Here is a 19,277-nt window from a genome sequence, read left to right as displayed (position 1 = left end):
AAGCAAAACATGATAAATCACTTCTTTTATTTAGCATAAAAATCATGCTTTTTGTCCATGAGACACAACATGACAACATACATTATTCTTATATATTACAACATTAAATTCAATTTATCATGGATTAAAATGAGAAAAAAAATAACAACTTATAAGTTTTGGTTGGAGCTGTCTAGATGAGATTCCAATTGTGAGATTCATAATAAAAATAAGAAAAATTGAGTCAAAACTTTTTTGATTGAAATGAAAATGATCTTATGTTGATTCATTTATTTTTGTTGGTATCATTTTTGTGGATTGAGGAAAACTTGTATTTTTGTTGTAATTTGACTACACAGTTTTGCCAATCTCTGCATGGAAACCCTAAAGAAAAATTTGTAATTTGTTGAATATTTAAATTCGTGGTTCAACTGTACCCACAACCCACGAAAATTAGTATCCAGTAAATAATAATGAATTCACAGTACTTTATTTTAAGAAAAATAAAAATGGAGACTAAAAGAATGAAAACAGATTTGTCAATAATCTCTTCCAGTACAAATTTTTTTAAGCTCCTTCAGTCAATAGAAAAACAAAGATCATTTTTATCATTGTAATGTTACATCTGAATACAGATTCTTCCACAGCAAATTATATAACAAGATCTAAGAAGCACTATGTTGTGTAATATTTGGGAAATAAATGAAAATAATGAATCAAATTTACTCACAAATTACAAAAAAAAAAAACATTTATAACTAGAATTTGATTTCAAAACTTGAATGACATTTTCCAGTATGTTTTTGCTGGTATAAGTTTTAAAATAAATTATTCATTAAATTTTTCATTCATATAAAAAAAAAAAACTATGAGATCATTTTATAAAGGATTTCAATTATGCATGTCATGAATGATTGAAAAAAAAATGAAACTATGTATCATTTACTACAAGAGAAACATATAAATACTTTAAAATATCACTATTTATTCTATAACAGTAAACATATATATATAGATTGCACTAATTATCACTAAAATAAAGAGACTTAAAATAAATCAAACTTAATAAAAAATAAATAAATTTGTGTTTCCTCTCAGCTTAAACAGCGTTCCACATTTCTTTACTAAGTACTTTTGCTAAGGATGAAACAGAACTTGAATTAAAAACTTATGGCTACAACAGTAATTTTTATTATGGAAAATATTATTTGTATACCGAATCAAATATTGGGGACTAACAAAAAACTTGAACGAACAATACTTATTTCAATTTAGTATCAAGTGGTCTTTTTATTCAATATGTAAAAGCACTCTTGAAAGTTGTTTTGATAAAAAAATAAGATTTCAGGATATAAACAGATAGTGTGGTGGTTATTTTTTGTTTTTAATAACCATTGTTCAATTGTGTTTATTAAGGGTTTTTTTTTCAATAAAAGGATTCTTAAAATTTACAAGTTAACTAAATTTTGAAATCAAGTCATTTGCATTGACAAAAATCAATTACTGGCCAAAAACTAATTTACAAGCTAGGTTTCAAATACTTCTACTAAAAACATGATTTTCTGGCATGAAATAACCCATAAAGATTCATAACTGTACACTTGACTGTACGGCTAAAAGAATATATGTCTACATTTCATGTGATTACATAAAATACACCATACAACAGTCATGCATGTTTACATATATAATGTACGCCACAAACATGAAGTGAATTTCTTTTAATCACTCGTAAGTATATATCATATACACATACAGATATTATAGGAAATTATGCGCTTGCTATGACAAAAATTATGGTACAATGTATATTGGATAAAGTACAAAATATTATTGATAACAGGTCTACATTTTAAAATACATGTAGTTGCTGTTTTTATTGTTGGGTAAAATAAACATGTCCAATAGGACGTTGTCACAAAGCTTCAGAAACTATTGGAAGGTTATTATCATTGCGAAAAATGCAACAGAGTTGTAAACCCAACAATTTAAACTCGCATATTGAAATATTTTATTTGAATTTAAACTGTAAAAATTAAAATCGTATTTAAGTCTAAAATGACAACATCGCAAGAATTAATACACACGACAATTTCTGAATTAACAGTAGTATGAAAATGCCTCTTTACTTTTAAGTACATGCCATTGTCAATTAATACAAATCTATAAATAAATCAAGTAATGCCTACTTGTTATCACAGTTTTATTATTGTAACCGGAGAGCACGAATTTCATTACAAAATTACTTGTCTCCACCGGGACTCGAACCCGGTACCTCTGTGTTACAAGGCAGCGCGCTAACCGACTGAGCTAAAGAAGTTCTTCCTTAGCTCAACCGCTTACGGCTGACTAAGTATCTACCAAATGTTCTAAGGGAAGCAATCCCGTCACATTATCATAATGAAGATGTTATAAGTTCCGTTTATTCAAATTTTTTTTATATTCTGAATGACTTCAGAAATACATCAATTTTGTAGTTTACAACAAACATGGTACAAAAGCAAATAAGTTTCCAATCTCAATTCTACAATATTTTCCACAATGCATAACTTATTGCTGGTTCTTACATTCAACATAAATTTTGAAAACATCTATATAGTTCAGTGGCATTATTGTCAAAATTAATCAAACCTAGGTCAAGAACAGGGAAATGGTTGGGTTTTGGTCGAGATCTATAGTTCTAAATACAGTATTATTTGCACATATATATTGTAAATAAACAAGAGGCTCTCAAGAGCCTGAATTGCTCACCTTAATTTTTTTGGCATTTATCTTTCGTTTAAAAGCATAAGTGTCCAATTTTATCGTAGTTTGTTGTTTTGGTTTAATGTATATCAATACGTGTTAGAAAACATGATAAACAAATTGTGTAAAATTGTTCTTAAGGAGGTTCGCGGGTACAAGATTTTCAGAAAAAAATTAAACATTAATTTTTCATTACAAATTTTATTTATTACCTTAGTAGTTGTTACTTTATCACATGGTACAAAAATCATTCCAAAAAATCAATTCGTGTTGGCCCCAGGTGACTTTTAAAATGTAGATATCATTGAAAATGCTCCAAATTATCTCCCTTTGGTGCAAAAATGCCATTTTTTGGCATTAAAATTGAAATATCTTTTTTAACTCAACAGTGACCTATATTTTTTATTGTTGTTTTCAAATAAGCTGTACATAAACTAAATAATTGTAAAATTTAAGCGATTTCTGTAATTTAGTTCTTTTTTTATTTCGATATAACCGCTTTTTCTTCTATTAGTTCAACAAAAAAAAAGGACATTTACAAAAATGTATGCTTCTTTCGAAGGCAGATTGTGAGCGTAAATGAACGGTGACCCCATTTTTTTATTTTATTTTTCTAATAAGTATAAGATAAAGTTCATTTATAGAAAAATATAGAGAAATCCTATATTAAATTAAAAAAATGATTTAGACCCGCAAGCCCCCTTAAAGGGCAATAACTCTTTAAGGGGTCAATTGACAATTTTGGTCATTGAACTTATTTGTAGATCATACTTTGCTGAATATATTTGCTGTTTACAGCTTATCTTTATCACTAATACTATTCAAGATAATAACCAAAAACTGCAAAATTTCCTTAAAATTACCAATTTAGTGGCAGCAACCCAACAATGGGTTATTATATTTATCTGAAAATTTCAGGGCTGATAGAGCTTTACCTTGTAAACACTTTTACTCCATGTAAGATTTGCTCTAACTGCTTTGGTTTTTGAAATATAGGCACCAACTTTATTCTATATACCCTACGGATCATTCAGCTTAAGTTTGGTTGGAATTGGTTAAGTAGTTTCAGAGGAGAAGAAGTTTGAAATAGTTTACACCAGACCAACGATGACGGACGCCAAATGATGGCTAAAGCTCACCGTTCCTTCAGAACGGTGAGCTAAAAATGGATGGAGATACATAAATAATTGTTCTCAATAAAGATGGATTAAAGCTATGTTTGTGTATAAAATATGGTAAAACATGTCCACTCAAATTTGTGACCATTATTTGTAGTTTATGTACACATATACACAACATGTGGTAAGCTATATATAAAGCATTCTTATTTAGCTATTTAACCACAAATTCAATATATTGATTGTAAAATTTTATATACCATCATGGATCATGATGGCTTTAGGTTTTAAATGGAAGCTAAAAGTATGTACATACATCTCTTAACATAACTTACAACTTAGGCAATATCAATCATACAGAAAACACTTAACATGTATTTTTTTTCATTCTCAATTTTGATAAAATATTGGCCATTATAAACCTAGTCCTTTATAAACAGGTTATAAAGGAAAATAATTTCCATTTTTACCTCCAGAGTTTATTGTTTACTGCTAATTTGCTTCATACATAGTACTATAGTATACATTAGAATTTCTTTCGTACTACTCGGTTTTAACTTTAACAATAATTTAACTGTGATGTAAAAATGTTTAAGGCAAGATATATATGGTATGATTTCAGACAAAGAATATGAAAAATGTTTCAAAAAGCAAAACATATCCAAAAATAATATGTATGCCTTAATAAAAAGAATTTTTACATCATACATCTAAGAGTTGTCCACTTACAATAAATACCATTTCTGCAGTTTGTACTTGAATAAAAATTATTTATTACAATGATTGTAGCATATCTATCCTCTGCCATATGATACCTTTACAGATTTTTTAGCCTTGACCCTGAAAGTGTTAATCAATTTCTTGCATGGATTGTAAAACTGGATTATCAAGGTGACTACTTTAAAATGTACTGTCCTAATTCCCCTTTTCAGAATCAAAAGGACTATTGGTAATATCATTTTTCGTACACCAAAATGAATATAACGTTACCTCATTGGTTGACTTTCAATTGTTTAGAACGTTGTAAACCAAACACAACGTTTTGGTGTACACTTTTGAAAATATTACCCAGAATGCCCTAGATTCTGAAACATCGAATTGAAAAGCCACTTTTGGTTTAAAAACATTACATTTTATAAATAGCTACTGATAAAATAAGAGATTTGTCCATTTGTTCACAGAATACACTATAAACCTCAGTATCTTGAAAAAAAAATATAATTAATTGTTGACTACTTTATGTCACCTTTGCACACAATGACCAATTTAAGATATAAATTTTAATGAAAGCTACATGCACGTATTCAAATTTAAATTTCTCATTGGTAAGTAGTAGGTTTTTTCACCAACTTCAAAACATTTAACAACATCAAATATGGCAGTATTCAGTAACACAAATCTATAATCTATAACACCATCATACGTCATTTATCATGTTTATTAAAACACATATACCGTATACTGGGTTATTTTTGTGGGGTGTACATTTACATTATTTTCGTGGATAGAACAAATTGGACAAAATAAATTCCCCCAATTTAAAAGTGCACATGCAAAGGTATTGATAAAAGTTTTGAATCCGCCAAAATAATAACCGCCAAAATATTTCTTATACCTTATTCAATGAAAATTGCGAAAATTTTACACCAGCAAAAAGAAGTCACTATATAGATACGGTATATTGGCATAACTGGACAAACAGCACCTTTTACAAAAATAAGTAGGTGTAAATTTTGAAAACTTAAATTCATAAATTAATGTCATGCTATTATTCACCCAATAATTCAATATAACTATATTATTATTTGTAGTAAGCTATTACAACATGTACAGACGTTTCAATGGTTTGGTTTTATTGTTAAGGTGGTACCTAACACTACAGGGAGATAACTCTGTAAAATCAGCTAAACGTTTTAATAATGTTGTGTAGTTAAAGGGATATTTAGCTTCTCAATGATCAAAATAAGTGTTTGTCAAACTGCTATATAACCAGTGTAATTTTTCTGATTAAACGGTTGGTTCAAAATTTTAATTTTTTTTATATTTTTGTCAAGGGGTCAAAGTAAATACTTTGTCAAAATTTTAAGAAAATTAAACGAGCCAAATTAATTTTAGTTAAAGTGTTGGGTACCACCTTAAGATGTTGAATAATTTGTTATAATTAATTTTGTTATAATTATTACACACACCTACTGCAATATATCTACACAGGAAATTAATCAATTAATTTCATACTAGATTGTTTACAACAAACAACATTCTTATAACATTGCCTTCTTCCCTCATGTACTGCTTCTTACAAGTGTACCCTCAATAATATTAAAACATCTAATATAAAGTTGCCACAAAATATTGTATAGCATTATTTAAAGCGCTTTAATTTAAGGTAATACAATAGACCACTTTAGAGTTTGTCCTCCACTGGAAAAAAATCATCAATTATGCACGCCTTTATGACGTAATTTACCAGATAGATGGGATTGCCTGTATTCCTGCTCTATTGAAGTTCATCAAGCGTCTTTGTGATCATCATTATGCAGGATAAACTAGAAATAATATTTGTTCCTTAAGTACGTAATCACAATTCCCTAATAAAAGCAGTGCCGAATATCAATTATAAGAATTTAATTTGCTGAACAATTTGTGCAGTATATCATTATAATTTTTTCAACTGATCGCTCAACATAAGAACTGAAGTGACGACACCCCTAACCGCACCAATGATGTTCACTAATACCAAAGTTTTTGACGGAAATGCAACGAACCTCAAAAGTTGTCTATTACAGCACAGTCTACTAGCAAAGCCATTATATACGGGGCAGCATCAAGTATATGATGTCTTTAATACGATCTTTTTATTCTGCATTATTTGTAATTTCAAGTATAAGATTAATTTATTTTGAAAAACATTGCCCTTTTCTGTCAGAAAAAAAGATGCTACCAAAAAAAAAAAAAAGATTACCCTCCATTATAATATTTTCATCAGTTTATAAACTATGGAACAGTGGTGCAGTCTTATTACATATTACGTGAACAAAGATTCTGAAATGGTCCCGTTAACTGCCATTCAACATGGTATTCTTGCCATTTTCCAAGTTTTGCCATTAAAAAAAACCACATTCTTTCCAACTTTATTAAATTTCCATCAGATTTGAGAAATGCATTAATGTCTTCAATAAATTGAACCAAAATGTTGATAACTTCAAAAATCAGATTGTGAGATTGTTATGTCTTATTCTGCAACAAAATGTTGCAAACTAAAAAGAAAGTCAATTAGAATAGTATCCCTCCTAGAATATTAATTGTACTTTTAAGCTTGAATGATAGAATAGTTTACTCTATAAACAAAATTGACCAATATGTAAGTACAACAACCCTTTACATAATATCAGTTGATGGTGAATTTACAGTGGTTTAGTCATTCCATAAAAGAAACACACATACATAAACAATGGTTTACATTACGATTGTAATTTCTATTTGTGACATATCTTTTACAAGAAAACAATATGAGCTCTGTCCACAATGTAAAATTCTGACAACAATTAGGCAAACATCCTGAGACCTGAACAAATATTTCCACTTCTTTCCAGCTGAAGTCTTTAAGGTTGACATTCCCCCTTTTCTTTGGCTGATAACAAAACTGCCATTTGATATAAAATATAAACAGGCACTGCTGATAAATAACTGTAATATTTGTCATCACCGATCAATGTTTCGAGGCAACCTTCTTGGTACATCACATAAACTAATTGGATGAGGGTCCTCCTGAAAAATAGTAAAAAAGGACACTTTGTAGCTTTCTATTAACAAGCATTCTGAGAGGATTGCATAGTCCCCTACAAGTTAAAAATTCATTGTATTGGAAAAAAAATTCTAGCTTGATCCATAACTTAAAATTCATTGTATTGGAAAAAAATTCTAACTTGATCCATATTAACTTGTCATGGTCTAACTATATAACAACTATCAAGTTAATATTTTTAAGAATGTAAGTCTGCAAAAAATCATCAGACCAGAACAAAATTTAACCTTGAACTGTAAATTGTCATGATAAAACTATGAACAAACTATCAAATCAATGTCTTCAAGAATTTTTTTTCGGAAAACTGATTAATTTAGTGATTTTTTTAAATCAAAGGACCATAACTCTGCACAAAATCATCAGACGGGAATTTGTCATTATAAAACAATACACCAAATATCAAATTATGATAAAACAATACACCAAACATCAAATAAATATCTTCAAGCATGAAGAAACAAGAATGTGTCCATAGTACATGGTGCCTAAATTGCACTATCATTTTATTCTTCAGTGGATTGTGAAATTGGGGTCAAACTCTAATTTTACATTTAAATTAGAAAGATCATATCTAAAGGAACATGTGTACTAAGTTTCAAGTTGATTGACTTCAACTTCATCAAAAACTACCTCGACCAAAAACTCCTGGGACAGACTGACGAAGGGATGAACAAAAGAACTGACAGACTAGAAAACATAATGCCAATAAATGGGTCATAAAAAGTGTGGAAAACTGATATGCCAGACTGAGGATGGGACAGACAGCCAGACAGATGGAGGGCAAACCTTAAATCCCCTTCCACTTTGTCAATAGGGGACTAATAAACATGTACTAGATCTATCAAATGACAATCCAAAATTATAATGACTTATCAATATCAGTGTATGCTAAGTGTTATACTAAAATCAACTGATAACTTAATTTTAGTCAGAGTACACAATGTCCTCAGCTGATATATTAGAGTTTCTACAAAACCACCTACATTATAAAACAGACTTGCTTCTAAAAGAATATTTGGTGTGTCAATATTTTCAAATTTCTGTTAACTTCTATTAGAAATGTAGGCAGAACTTCAATTTCTGTATTATAATACTTTTTTTATTACTGTAAAGGAAATAAAATCTTTCTCCAGAACCAGTTGGTTTTTACCTGGCCATTTAAATTTTTGCATCTATCCCATTTAATAAATACAACAAGCTATAGTTCTCTGTTACTCCAATCTCTAACAAAAATAAAAGAGCAGCCATAATTTTCAATTGAATTTGAGAAATTGCAACGACAAAACTTCCATTTAACTTCAATATGAGACATGTAGGTGTTACCGTGTCAACAGACTTACAATTTTCAAACAGCAAATATCCCTCAAAATATATTTGATGTCAGAGGGCTGAATTTTTAACTTTTCTATATAACTCCAATAAATGCCAGCTAAAAACTCTTACAATGAAAGATGTACAAATGGACACTAACTTTTTTATGTATGTATCTAAGAAGGTGGTAAAGGGTTATTTTCGTGCAACATGTTTTGCCATTTTTATTTCATATGCAGCCAAGAAATAGGTTCGTTATTCACTGTGTTTTGTGAAATCAGTAAAAAAATCAACGTGCAAGAATTTTTAAATTGTTTGTTTATCGTGAAAGGGCAATTTTATTTTGCATTGTTCTGTGCAGATTAACCCCCCCCCCCCACTTTCATGCCCCTCATCTAAGTAAATCTACATACCTCAGTGTAAGTAGGTGGTGGTCTATAATTATATACATAGTTATACATAGGTGTATATGTTAGGTCTCCCATATTACATGTATTTTCATCATCATCGTCATCTTCATCGTCCAATCTAACAGCGCCACCTACACTCTCGTGATAAGTTGGTGGATCTGAAAAAAATAAGTTTTAGTGCAATTTACATAAAAGACCAAACATCCAAATTTTAAATATCCAAAGTTATCTTACTTCACTAATTCCAACAAGTTTCCAGAAAATCTACCCAAGAATACAGTAACTTACATGTGAATAATTTATGTAAATCTTAGATTCTTGTAGTATTTCATGGCAATACATAGTCCTCTACTGGTTAAAATTATTTGTACTGGAACAAAATGTTAACTTGATCTAAAACTTGTCATGGTGTATACTTTATAACAAATATCACGTCAATATTTTCAAGCAATACAAAAAAAATGTGCAAAACTGATTATTTCAGTGAATTTTCTATGTCCAAGGACCATAACTCTGCACATATGAGATGCAACGATTTTCTAACAGTTACTTACCATCAAACGGTGGGGGAGGTGTGATAGTTTCTCTATAAGGTGGAGGTACAGGTAATGTTGTCCTGTTTTGGTAGTCTGTAAATGTTTCATTGAAGAACCTGGTACTTGTGTATCTAGTGGGTCCTTGTCGAAAGGGCACGGTTCCTATCACTATAGGTAAATGCAATGTCAGATTATAAGCACCAGGTATATGTAATGCCACCTGAAAATAAATTGAACATGCTAAAGTACAAAAAAAAAGGAATGACAAATGTGACAAGTAATTTAGCTATTGTCTGCTCTATGGTCGGGTTGTCTCTTTGACACATTCTCCATAATGATTCTATATTTTATGAGCAAAGTTTGAAATTTGTTTATGGAAAACTGAGAGAGATGCAGATAACTGAAACTTTTACTTAGAAACATGTAGCATCCCATGACAAAAATAATGGAAACATCACAAATGATGAAAAAAAAACCAATCTGTTCAAAATAGATGCTAATTGTCAACCTGTGTTTGAATGAAGTTGAAGAAAACTATTGAAGTTATTGGTGACACAAACTATGTACCCCTTCATATGTTTGACAGGCATTGTTTAAAGGGGCACTAGCTGTCAAATTCATGGTCACTGATTTTACTCAAATTCTCATATTTGATTTATAACAATGTAAATTATTTATCCAAACTATCAAAAGTCTAAAATAAACAGTTTACAGAGCATGGGGTAGATAATATATATGTTCGTTTCGTGTGAATTTTAGTCCAGACACCATCTAGTTCACTATCGATTTGACCTCAGATGACCATATAAGCGATCTAAACATAAATAAAGATATGAATAGATTAAACCAACACGTGCAATTGGATTTTGATAGGTCTGTTTGATTTTATTTTATAGATTAAAAACAGATGTTTCTCCTTGTTTTTAACCATATAAGAATGATTTTATGTGCATCAAATTAGTAATCAAATGATTTATCGTAGTTTCACTTTCATTATTGACATTCTTTTTCTTTAAATAACCAGTACACGTACAATGCATGCGTTGTCAATCTCTAGCTAGGGGTTAAATTGAAGTTAACATGAATAGGGATTTTAAGAGGTCGACTCATTCACTTGCAAGTGAATAACTAATTATCAATGTTACTTAGCGTAATTTGACAAAATTGAACCTTTTTGGCAGCAAAAATCGAAATGTTATTTCACTATTTCACTTTCATTATTGATTGAACAGAAAAAAAATCAAACTTTAGATTTTATATATATCTGGTAGCTAGTGCCCCTTTAAAGGTGCCCTATAGTTGTTAATTTCTGTGTGATTTAGTCTCTTGCGGAGAGTTGTGCCATTGGCAATTATACATGTACCACATCTTCTTTTTTTATATAATGGATGAAATGCAGGATTGTGTTGATCAGCTAACTCCAAGACCTGCTCTCACCTCTGGCATCACAGGTAATAACGATAAGTTAGTGGTTCACATCAGGATAACTTGAAACGAAAAGGTATTTGACCAACATATGTCCACACACAAAAGAATCTTCCAAAGGCTTTAGTTTGATTAGGGACAGAGGTACACTAATCTGTTCATATTGATACTAAAGAATTTCTGACATACCCAACATCTATGTAATAATATGACAATTTGCTATGCATCATTTTGTATATAGCACTAATTTTTAGTTCTAACTTTAATATAATAGTTCACTTTGATGATAATACTATTTAAATGGTCTTACTTTAATATAATAGTCCACTTTCATAACACAACAGTTAATAATAGAAGGTGAAACAGCAGGGATCTTCAACAGCTGTGAATCCCAACTTCCGTGTGATTGGGGAGCAACTGGCAATCCTGAAAACATAAAAAAAATACTTTTTTTTAATTTATTTAATTTATATTTTAAATGCATTTCCTTAGTTTTATTTGATTCTCTTCTTTTATTAAGTAGTCATTCGGAAGCTCGGAAGATTTCGACAAAAAGAAATTGAAGTGTTAGATGTTTTTTAGTCATGTCGATCTGATAAAAAAAACACTTTTTTTTAAATCAAGGCAATAATAGATTTTGAGTAGGCAGCTATTTTCTGGGTAGGTAGGTGTAGGGCAAACTAACTTATTCTTTTTTATGGCCCAGGCATTTTGAAATCATGGAATAAAAGCAGAACCTCGATTTAAACATTTTTGCTGATGTATAAATGTGCAATATTTTTAACATTTAAACTATGAGTTTTCAGATATTTAACTTACTTTTAACAAGATAGGTAAATCCTGAGAGTATTCCGAATGATTAATTGACCATTCTTTATTGACAAGACCTTGAAGCGTTAATATAGCCATCATAAAGCAGTAGAATAAAACAAGAATGTGTCCAAAGTACACGGATGCCCAACTCGCACTATCCTTTTCCATGTTCCATGAACCGTGAAATCGGGTAATAATCTAATTTGGCATTCAAATTAGAATGATTATACTATAGGGAACATATGTACTAAGTTTCAAGTTGATTGGACTTCAGGTTCATCAAAAACTATCTTGACCAAAAACTTTAACCTGAACGGACGCACAGACAAACGGACGGACGAATGAATGGAGCCACAGACCAGAAAACATAATGCCCCTCTACTATCGTAGGTGGGGCATAACAACTGAATTATTTGAGTTAAGTACAGAGAAGCAAATTTAAATACATTTTCACATTGCTAGTCCAGAACTTCTGAATGATGCTAGCCAGCTACTTGTTGAGAGCCGTGGTGTAGTTAGTGCATCGGACTACTAACACAAAGGTTCCTGGTTCGATTCCCGTTTGGGATGAAAATTTCAGGAACTCAATTTTCGGCTCTCCCTTGACACCATCTGCGAGTATGGTCTTGAGGAAACGATGATAGTCCGTCGGAAGGGGACGATAAATGGCTGACCCGTGTTAAGAGAGAGCCATATCTCTTGCACGTTAAAGACACCCTTGTAGATTTCGAAAAAGAGTAGGCTAATGCCGCTACAAGGCAGCACTCGCATCCGCAAAGTGGAAAGGGATTAATATAAGTTGCAAAACTTGTTTCCCAATCCATTATAAATAAATATGTTTAAACTAAAACTAGCTACTGGCAGTATTTATCAACTGACAAGTCTAATCATTTATCTTAAAAAATTTGAAAAAAATACATTATAAATTTTATGTTTAAATTTTTGATAAACATATGCATCTCATTCTTACTTGCAACATGTGCAATATTCATGTTATCTTTCTAACCTGTCAATACTGTGAACTTTGTCCTTCTGACCCTTGATTTACCATTGGCAAAGAAAGCTTGAGTTTGATAAAGGGTAGCCATTGGTATCACTGTCCGTGATGAGTGGTTCTCAAACTCAGCAGAGATGGCTATGGATTCTCCTGTAATGTGATAACATGCTCATTAGATTAGGATCCAACATCTGTGAATCAAATTCATTTCAGATCCACAGTCCAAAAAATCCAATATTTGACAAAAAAATACCTTTTTAAGATTATCTTGCATCAATTCTGATAATGTTGTACAAATATACTTTTATTTAAACTTTTTTGAAAAGTTTTTATCATTAGCCAAAAATTGCAATTGCCCAATAGGTAGATTTTGCAAAAATTCAAACTTACATCCAAAATTTGATAGCATTATTTCTTTGCAACATTTTCTGAAATCCCAAAAGTCAATACTCCATAAATGTTCATTGTTCAACTATCTCAATAATTAACACATGCATACAGTGATCTAGAAGGTTTTTATACACTATGGGCCTAGGGCCCCTCAAAAATAAATTCAATGGGCCATTTTAAAAAATAATGGGCCATGTTGTCAAATGAGTGGGCCATTTGAATTGACTTCTGTAAAAAGAAAAAGTATCAGTATATTTTGGCAAAAAGGTGTTGGTACTTACCTTTATGATTTTAAATAAAGTCATGGATATTGTTCCTGTGATTTTGTAATTTTGATTTCAATGAATATACAATAACTTCTTCCAACCCCAACAATATATAAGTTAACCTTTATTTACAATGTTTAAACTGGTACTGTTGCCTTGTTCATGTTCATGTTTTGTTTTTGTACATTAAATTTGGGTCTTCATCGATACCATACTTATTCCAGACGTTCCGTATCAGAGGACATTTCAGGCATTTTCTCTGCACTTCTTGTATTATTATAACTTCATCACGTGGACAAGAATAACAGTATAGAGTACCATTAATTCATAGAACAAAACAACAAATCGCTGAAGTCATGTTTACAAAATGTCAAAACGAGCCAAAGCCCAAATCAAAGCGCTGTAAGCGCTGAAGGCATTTAACCAAAAACCAAGGCAACCGTAATTATGAAAACTGTGGCAATGTTGCCTCAACAGTAAACATTAATATATATAGTACATTCATGTTTATCTAATGATTTATTTATTAAGGCAAATAATTTATATGTTATCAAGGTTTCAAAAGCAATGCATATATACGGTATCAATGTATATTTTTTATGGTGAGTCTGCAGTGGTACAAGTTCCCAATGATTGCAGTTGTTCTACTTGGTAGTTAACCTTGTTTTTATTTGACTGCTAGAAGTTCAATTTGACTTAGTATTAACATGTAATAGTATGAATGGACTGGTTTCCCTGGAAAGAAAACTGAGTTTGTGTTCTATAGTACAAAAGTTAGGAGACACGAATCAGACAAATGTTCACTACAACAGGGATCAAAGGTGAGGTCTGACTGACCTGCCCATAGTAAATGTAAATGATTTGTTATTTTGTCCCATACATATGAATATATATAATTTAGGGGTGGGGGATCTCAACGGTTTTCAAGTTCTCAAACAGGTAGGGGTAGGCAGAGGATTTAGGGGGGCACGGGGCCCGGCCCCCCCTTTTTTGGACAAAATTTGGTTGCTTATATAGGGAATCACTGAAGCGTGACTGGAGCGGGCCCCTCTTAGGTCAGTTAGTGGGCCCCACTTATAAAAATTTCTGGATCCGCCACTGGGGGTAGGGTGACCCTAGGAACTTCCTCTACATTTCATTTTATTTGTTATATTGTCCCATACATGAATATATATGGTTTAGGGGTGGGGATCTCATTGGTTTCCAAGTTCTCAAACAGAAGGGGTAGGGTGACCCAAGGGACTCCCCCTATATTTCATTTAATTAGTTATATTGATCCATACATGAATATATATTGTTTTGGTGTGGGGATCTCGACCGTTTCCAAGTTCTCAAACAGGAGGGTTGGGATGACCACAGGGACTTCCCCTATATTTCATTTGATTTGTTATATTGTCCCATACATGAGTATATATAGTTTAGGGGTAAGGCTCTTGACCATTTCCAAGTTCTCAAACAGGAGGGTGAACAGTGACCTCAGGGACTCCCCTATCTTTCATCTGATTTGTTATATTGTCCCATACATGAATATATATGGTTTAGGGATGGGGATCTCGACCATTTTTAAATTCTAAAACAGGAGGGGTGGGGTGACCCCTAGCAACTCTTCCTATATTTCATTTGATTTTTCATATTGTCACAAACAAATATATATGGTTAAGGGGTGTGGATCTCGACCGTTTCCAAGTTCTCAAACAGGAGGGGGTGGGGTAACTCCAGGGACTCCCCCTATATTTCATTTTTTATTTATTATATTGTCCTATACTTGAATATATGCAGGGGCAGATTCAGACGGGGGAGGGTTGCGGGCTTGCACCCCCCTTAAATTTGCAAAGCATGGGTTGTTCTCAGCTTAATAAAGAATATTCCAAGAATTTTACCTCAATTTTTTTTTAGCCTCGCTCTGCTCAGCGAAAATTTAAGTTTGCGCCCCTCCTAACCTAAAATCCTGGATCTGCCCCCTCATATGGTTTAGGAGTGGGGAGCTCGACCGTTTCCAAGTTACCAAACAGGAGGGGGTAGAGTGGCCCAAAGTATGCCACCTATATATCATATGATTTACTTACATTAAGGTATATATAATATAGTTGCATTATTAGTGAAAATAAAGAATGAAACTTTCAGCTACTTTAATTGACCCTTCAAAATTGAGAAAGAACAAATAACCCCTCGAAATTGCAGTAAACTTTACTTTAAAAGCATCTCACATGCATTATCATCATTTATCATTTATAAGGAAAATTTAGACTGTGACCATGAACATGTATATTGTTAGATATACTGTTCCCAGCTGTCATGTTGTATTGGATTTTTAAATTAAAATTTGTCAAAAAGTAATTCTGAGTTTCAGAATAAAATATTTTTCTGCTTTTTCTTTCTTTTACATATATCTTTTGGTTTACAATACTAGTGTTTATATTCATTTACCATGCATAGATGTATTTTTTCACCTGCTTGGATTTATTTTGTAAATGATCGCCAAACCTGGAATTACCCTTATCCGCTTCCGGAATCGGATCCGATTTTGGAAAATTTTGTCTTCACGGCCGCCATTGTTATGTGTTTACAATGTTGTTTTTGTCAATCAGATACGATTTTACTCGAATTTATACAATATTTGTCGGCGATTTTCTGTATAAAGCTAGCGGTTGAACAAAATGAACATCGCTGTCATGAATAATAATGATAAAAATAAGTTTTTAGCTCGTTTAATTGGAGACTTTGGTGAACATGGTGAAAAGGTTTGCAAAGTAATTTCTTATTTTCTTTCAAATGTAAGGTGACTACGTCGGGCGTAGCTAGAAACCAACTATCCTAGTCCAAATTCCGCTTGCAAAAGTGGAAGGTCGCGGACCTCGGACCACCGCTAATTTGCACACCTGCCTCCAAATTGAAAAGCTACGAAAATTTCTTTTTCTATTAATTTGAAATTGCCGCCAACAGCATGAACAGTTGAAATTATTATATAATAGACTACTGACGTAGTTGTACTACGTATTGATGACAAACAATATTCCTACGACTTTTGTCATTTGGGAAATCTAAACTACTTGTCTTAAGAGATTTTCGGCGATTAAATATTTCATACAATTGTTCTTTGACATCTTAGCTAAAAGCACAAGTCATAATGAACTACACAAGGATTCTTAATAAGCACTACTTCCTATGTGTAACTTTAAAACTTTTGGATAAATCGACGATCATTTAAGGTTTTTCTGGTCATTTTTTTTGTAATCCAGAATAAAAAGTATTAAAAAAGTGTTCAATTAGTTATATATAACATAGTAGCAAGCTAGATAATAACAATGGCAAGTATTTCAGGATTTATTGGGTAGAACACAAATCTAGGGTGCTCGCATAATGCAGCTTAACTGCATAAAAATGACAAGGACAGTTAAGTGTCTTTTATGGAGACAAAAACTATATTCCTAAAAAGTCTTTGTGTTTCTTCAATTGAAATAATAGCAAGCTAAACTAAATGAGATTATTATTAGAGTTAAATCTCGTCTGTACTAGTCAAATTTCACAAATTTAAAGTTGTTTATAAAAAAATATATCATGAATGATGGTTAATTACGTTTTTAGGGTTATCAGTTAGACCACATGGTTCTATTATTACAATAAGAAAACACCCGAGACATTAAATTGCATAATGCATGGTTCTATTATCATAGAGAAACACTCGAGACGTCCCAAAAATATATAGGTGCTCCTTTTATTGGAGGAACACTACACAGTTGTGAACACACACATGGCGGCATGGAACACGACCAGAAATTCATTTGACGATATCTTAACATTTCGAAACGAAGTGAAAAATATTGTGCGCCACGTGGGCGCTTACATTTGTCACTGTATGCGCCATTTCTTGTCAATATGTGCTATAGGCGCAGGGCGCATGTCCTTCCTGATCACTGTGCATATATTTCTGAATTTACAGTTCAATGGTGCATTCAAAATATGTACAAGTGTATAAGCTGTGTATAAGATTACTATGAATGAAACATGTGATCGTGGAACATTCAAATACTAAAATATTGTTAATTATGACTGTATGAAACATAAATAATGCTGTATTACCTTTGTGTTAACGTAATGTGGTTCCTGGCAAAATTATATGATAAGTAGTTGACATGGGCTAAACAGTCAAGTGAGCTAAAAAAAATACAATATAAAACTGCCCATCTTGGTCATTCTTACCAGGACAATACCCTCTGCGATCAGATCTTGCTGTCATACTAATTGGTCCTGAGGTACACATCCAGCAACATAACGTTTTCTCTATACTGCTCTCAACACAAAGCTGAAAATACATAATAAATACAATTACAAAGTACTGTTAAAAAGATACTACAAAATAAAGTTACCTGCAAAATATCTTAAAGAAAAGAACCAGATGCTCCACAGGGCGTAGCTTTATACGACCGCAGAGGTTGAACCCTGAACGGTTGGGGCAAGTATGGACACAACATTCAAGCTGGATTCAGCTCTAAATTTGGATTGTGATTAAATAGTTGACACAGCATAGGTTTCTGACACAGAATGAAGGTGTTCTAATGAACTTAAAATTTTTGTTTTCTCTTAGAGCAATTCACTATGCTGTTGAATATTAATCCTCTCAAAAAAATGTTTGAAGAAATTTTCTTTTTTATTTATGAAATTTCAAATGAGAAAAATTGAACCCAATTTTTTTAATCACATCCCCCTTTCCCTTATTCCAAAACTAATCTCAATTAAAATTTCTAATGGAGTTTGCAACAATAACTACTCATTTAAATACATCATAAAATATTAAGATGTAAAAAAACTGCTTGTTATCACTGAATGGTAAAGATTATTTTAATTTATCAGTTGGTAGTAAAAAGTGAATATACATTGTATATTGTACATGTTGTATATAACAAAGATTTAAGTTGATTCTGGACAAAGAAAGATAACTCCAATTAAAAAAAATCTTGCTATTGCACAATATTTTGCAATTAGATATTTCTTGCTTACTATTCTGGACAAAGAAAGATAACTCTAATTAAAAAAAAATTTGCTATTTCACAATATTGTGCAATTAGATATTTCTTGCCATTGCGCAATACTGTGCAATTGAAAAGACTTGCTATTGCACAATACTTAATATAATAATTTTAGATCCTGATTTGGACCAACTTGAAAACTGGGCCCATAATAAAAAATCTAAGTACATTTTTGGATTCAGCATATCAAAGAACCCCAAGATTTCAATTTTTATTAAAATCAGACTAAGTTTAATTTTGGACCCTTTGGACTTTAGTGTAGACCAATTTGAAAACAGGACCAAAAATGAAGAATCTACATACACAGTTAGATTTGGTATATCAAAGAACCCCATTTATTCAATTTTTGATGAAATCAAACAAAGTTTAATTTTGGACCCCGATTTGGACCAACTTGAAAACTGGGCCAATAATCAAGAATCTAAGTACATTTTTAGATTCAGCATATCAAAGAA

The 19,277-nt window shown here is 31.6% G+C and overlaps 1 protein-coding gene across 1 annotated transcript in view; it reads right to left on the bottom strand.

Annotated features, from left to right (window-relative positions):
- Positions 1–8: 8 nt before the first annotated feature.
- LOC139521937 (arrestin domain-containing protein 3-like) overlaps positions 9–19,277 on the bottom strand; it is a 33,304-nt gene continuing 14,035 nt past the window's right edge. Inside the window, exons 4-9 of the mRNA XM_071315700.1 lie at positions 17,996–18,098; positions 13,149–13,289; positions 11,640–11,755; positions 9,923–10,124; positions 9,372–9,526; positions 9–7,610 (exon numbers count right to left, since the gene is read on the bottom strand). Of these exons, the coding sequence (XP_071171801.1) occupies positions 7,545–7,610; positions 9,372–9,526; positions 9,923–10,124; positions 11,640–11,755; positions 13,149–13,289; positions 17,996–18,098 (783 nt within the window). The 3' untranslated portion in view covers positions 9–7,544. The remainder of the gene's footprint in view (positions 7,611–9,371; positions 9,527–9,922; positions 10,125–11,639; positions 11,756–13,148; positions 13,290–17,995; positions 18,099–19,277) is intronic.

This window comes from Mytilus edulis, chromosome 4 (genome assembly GCF_963676685.1).
Source record: "Mytilus edulis chromosome 4, xbMytEdul2.2, whole genome shotgun sequence".
Taxonomy (NCBI): Eukaryota; Metazoa; Mollusca; class Bivalvia; order Mytilida; family Mytilidae; genus Mytilus; species Mytilus edulis.
Note: the sequence above shows the minus strand (reverse complement) of the source record. Positions and strands in the feature narration are given on the sequence as shown.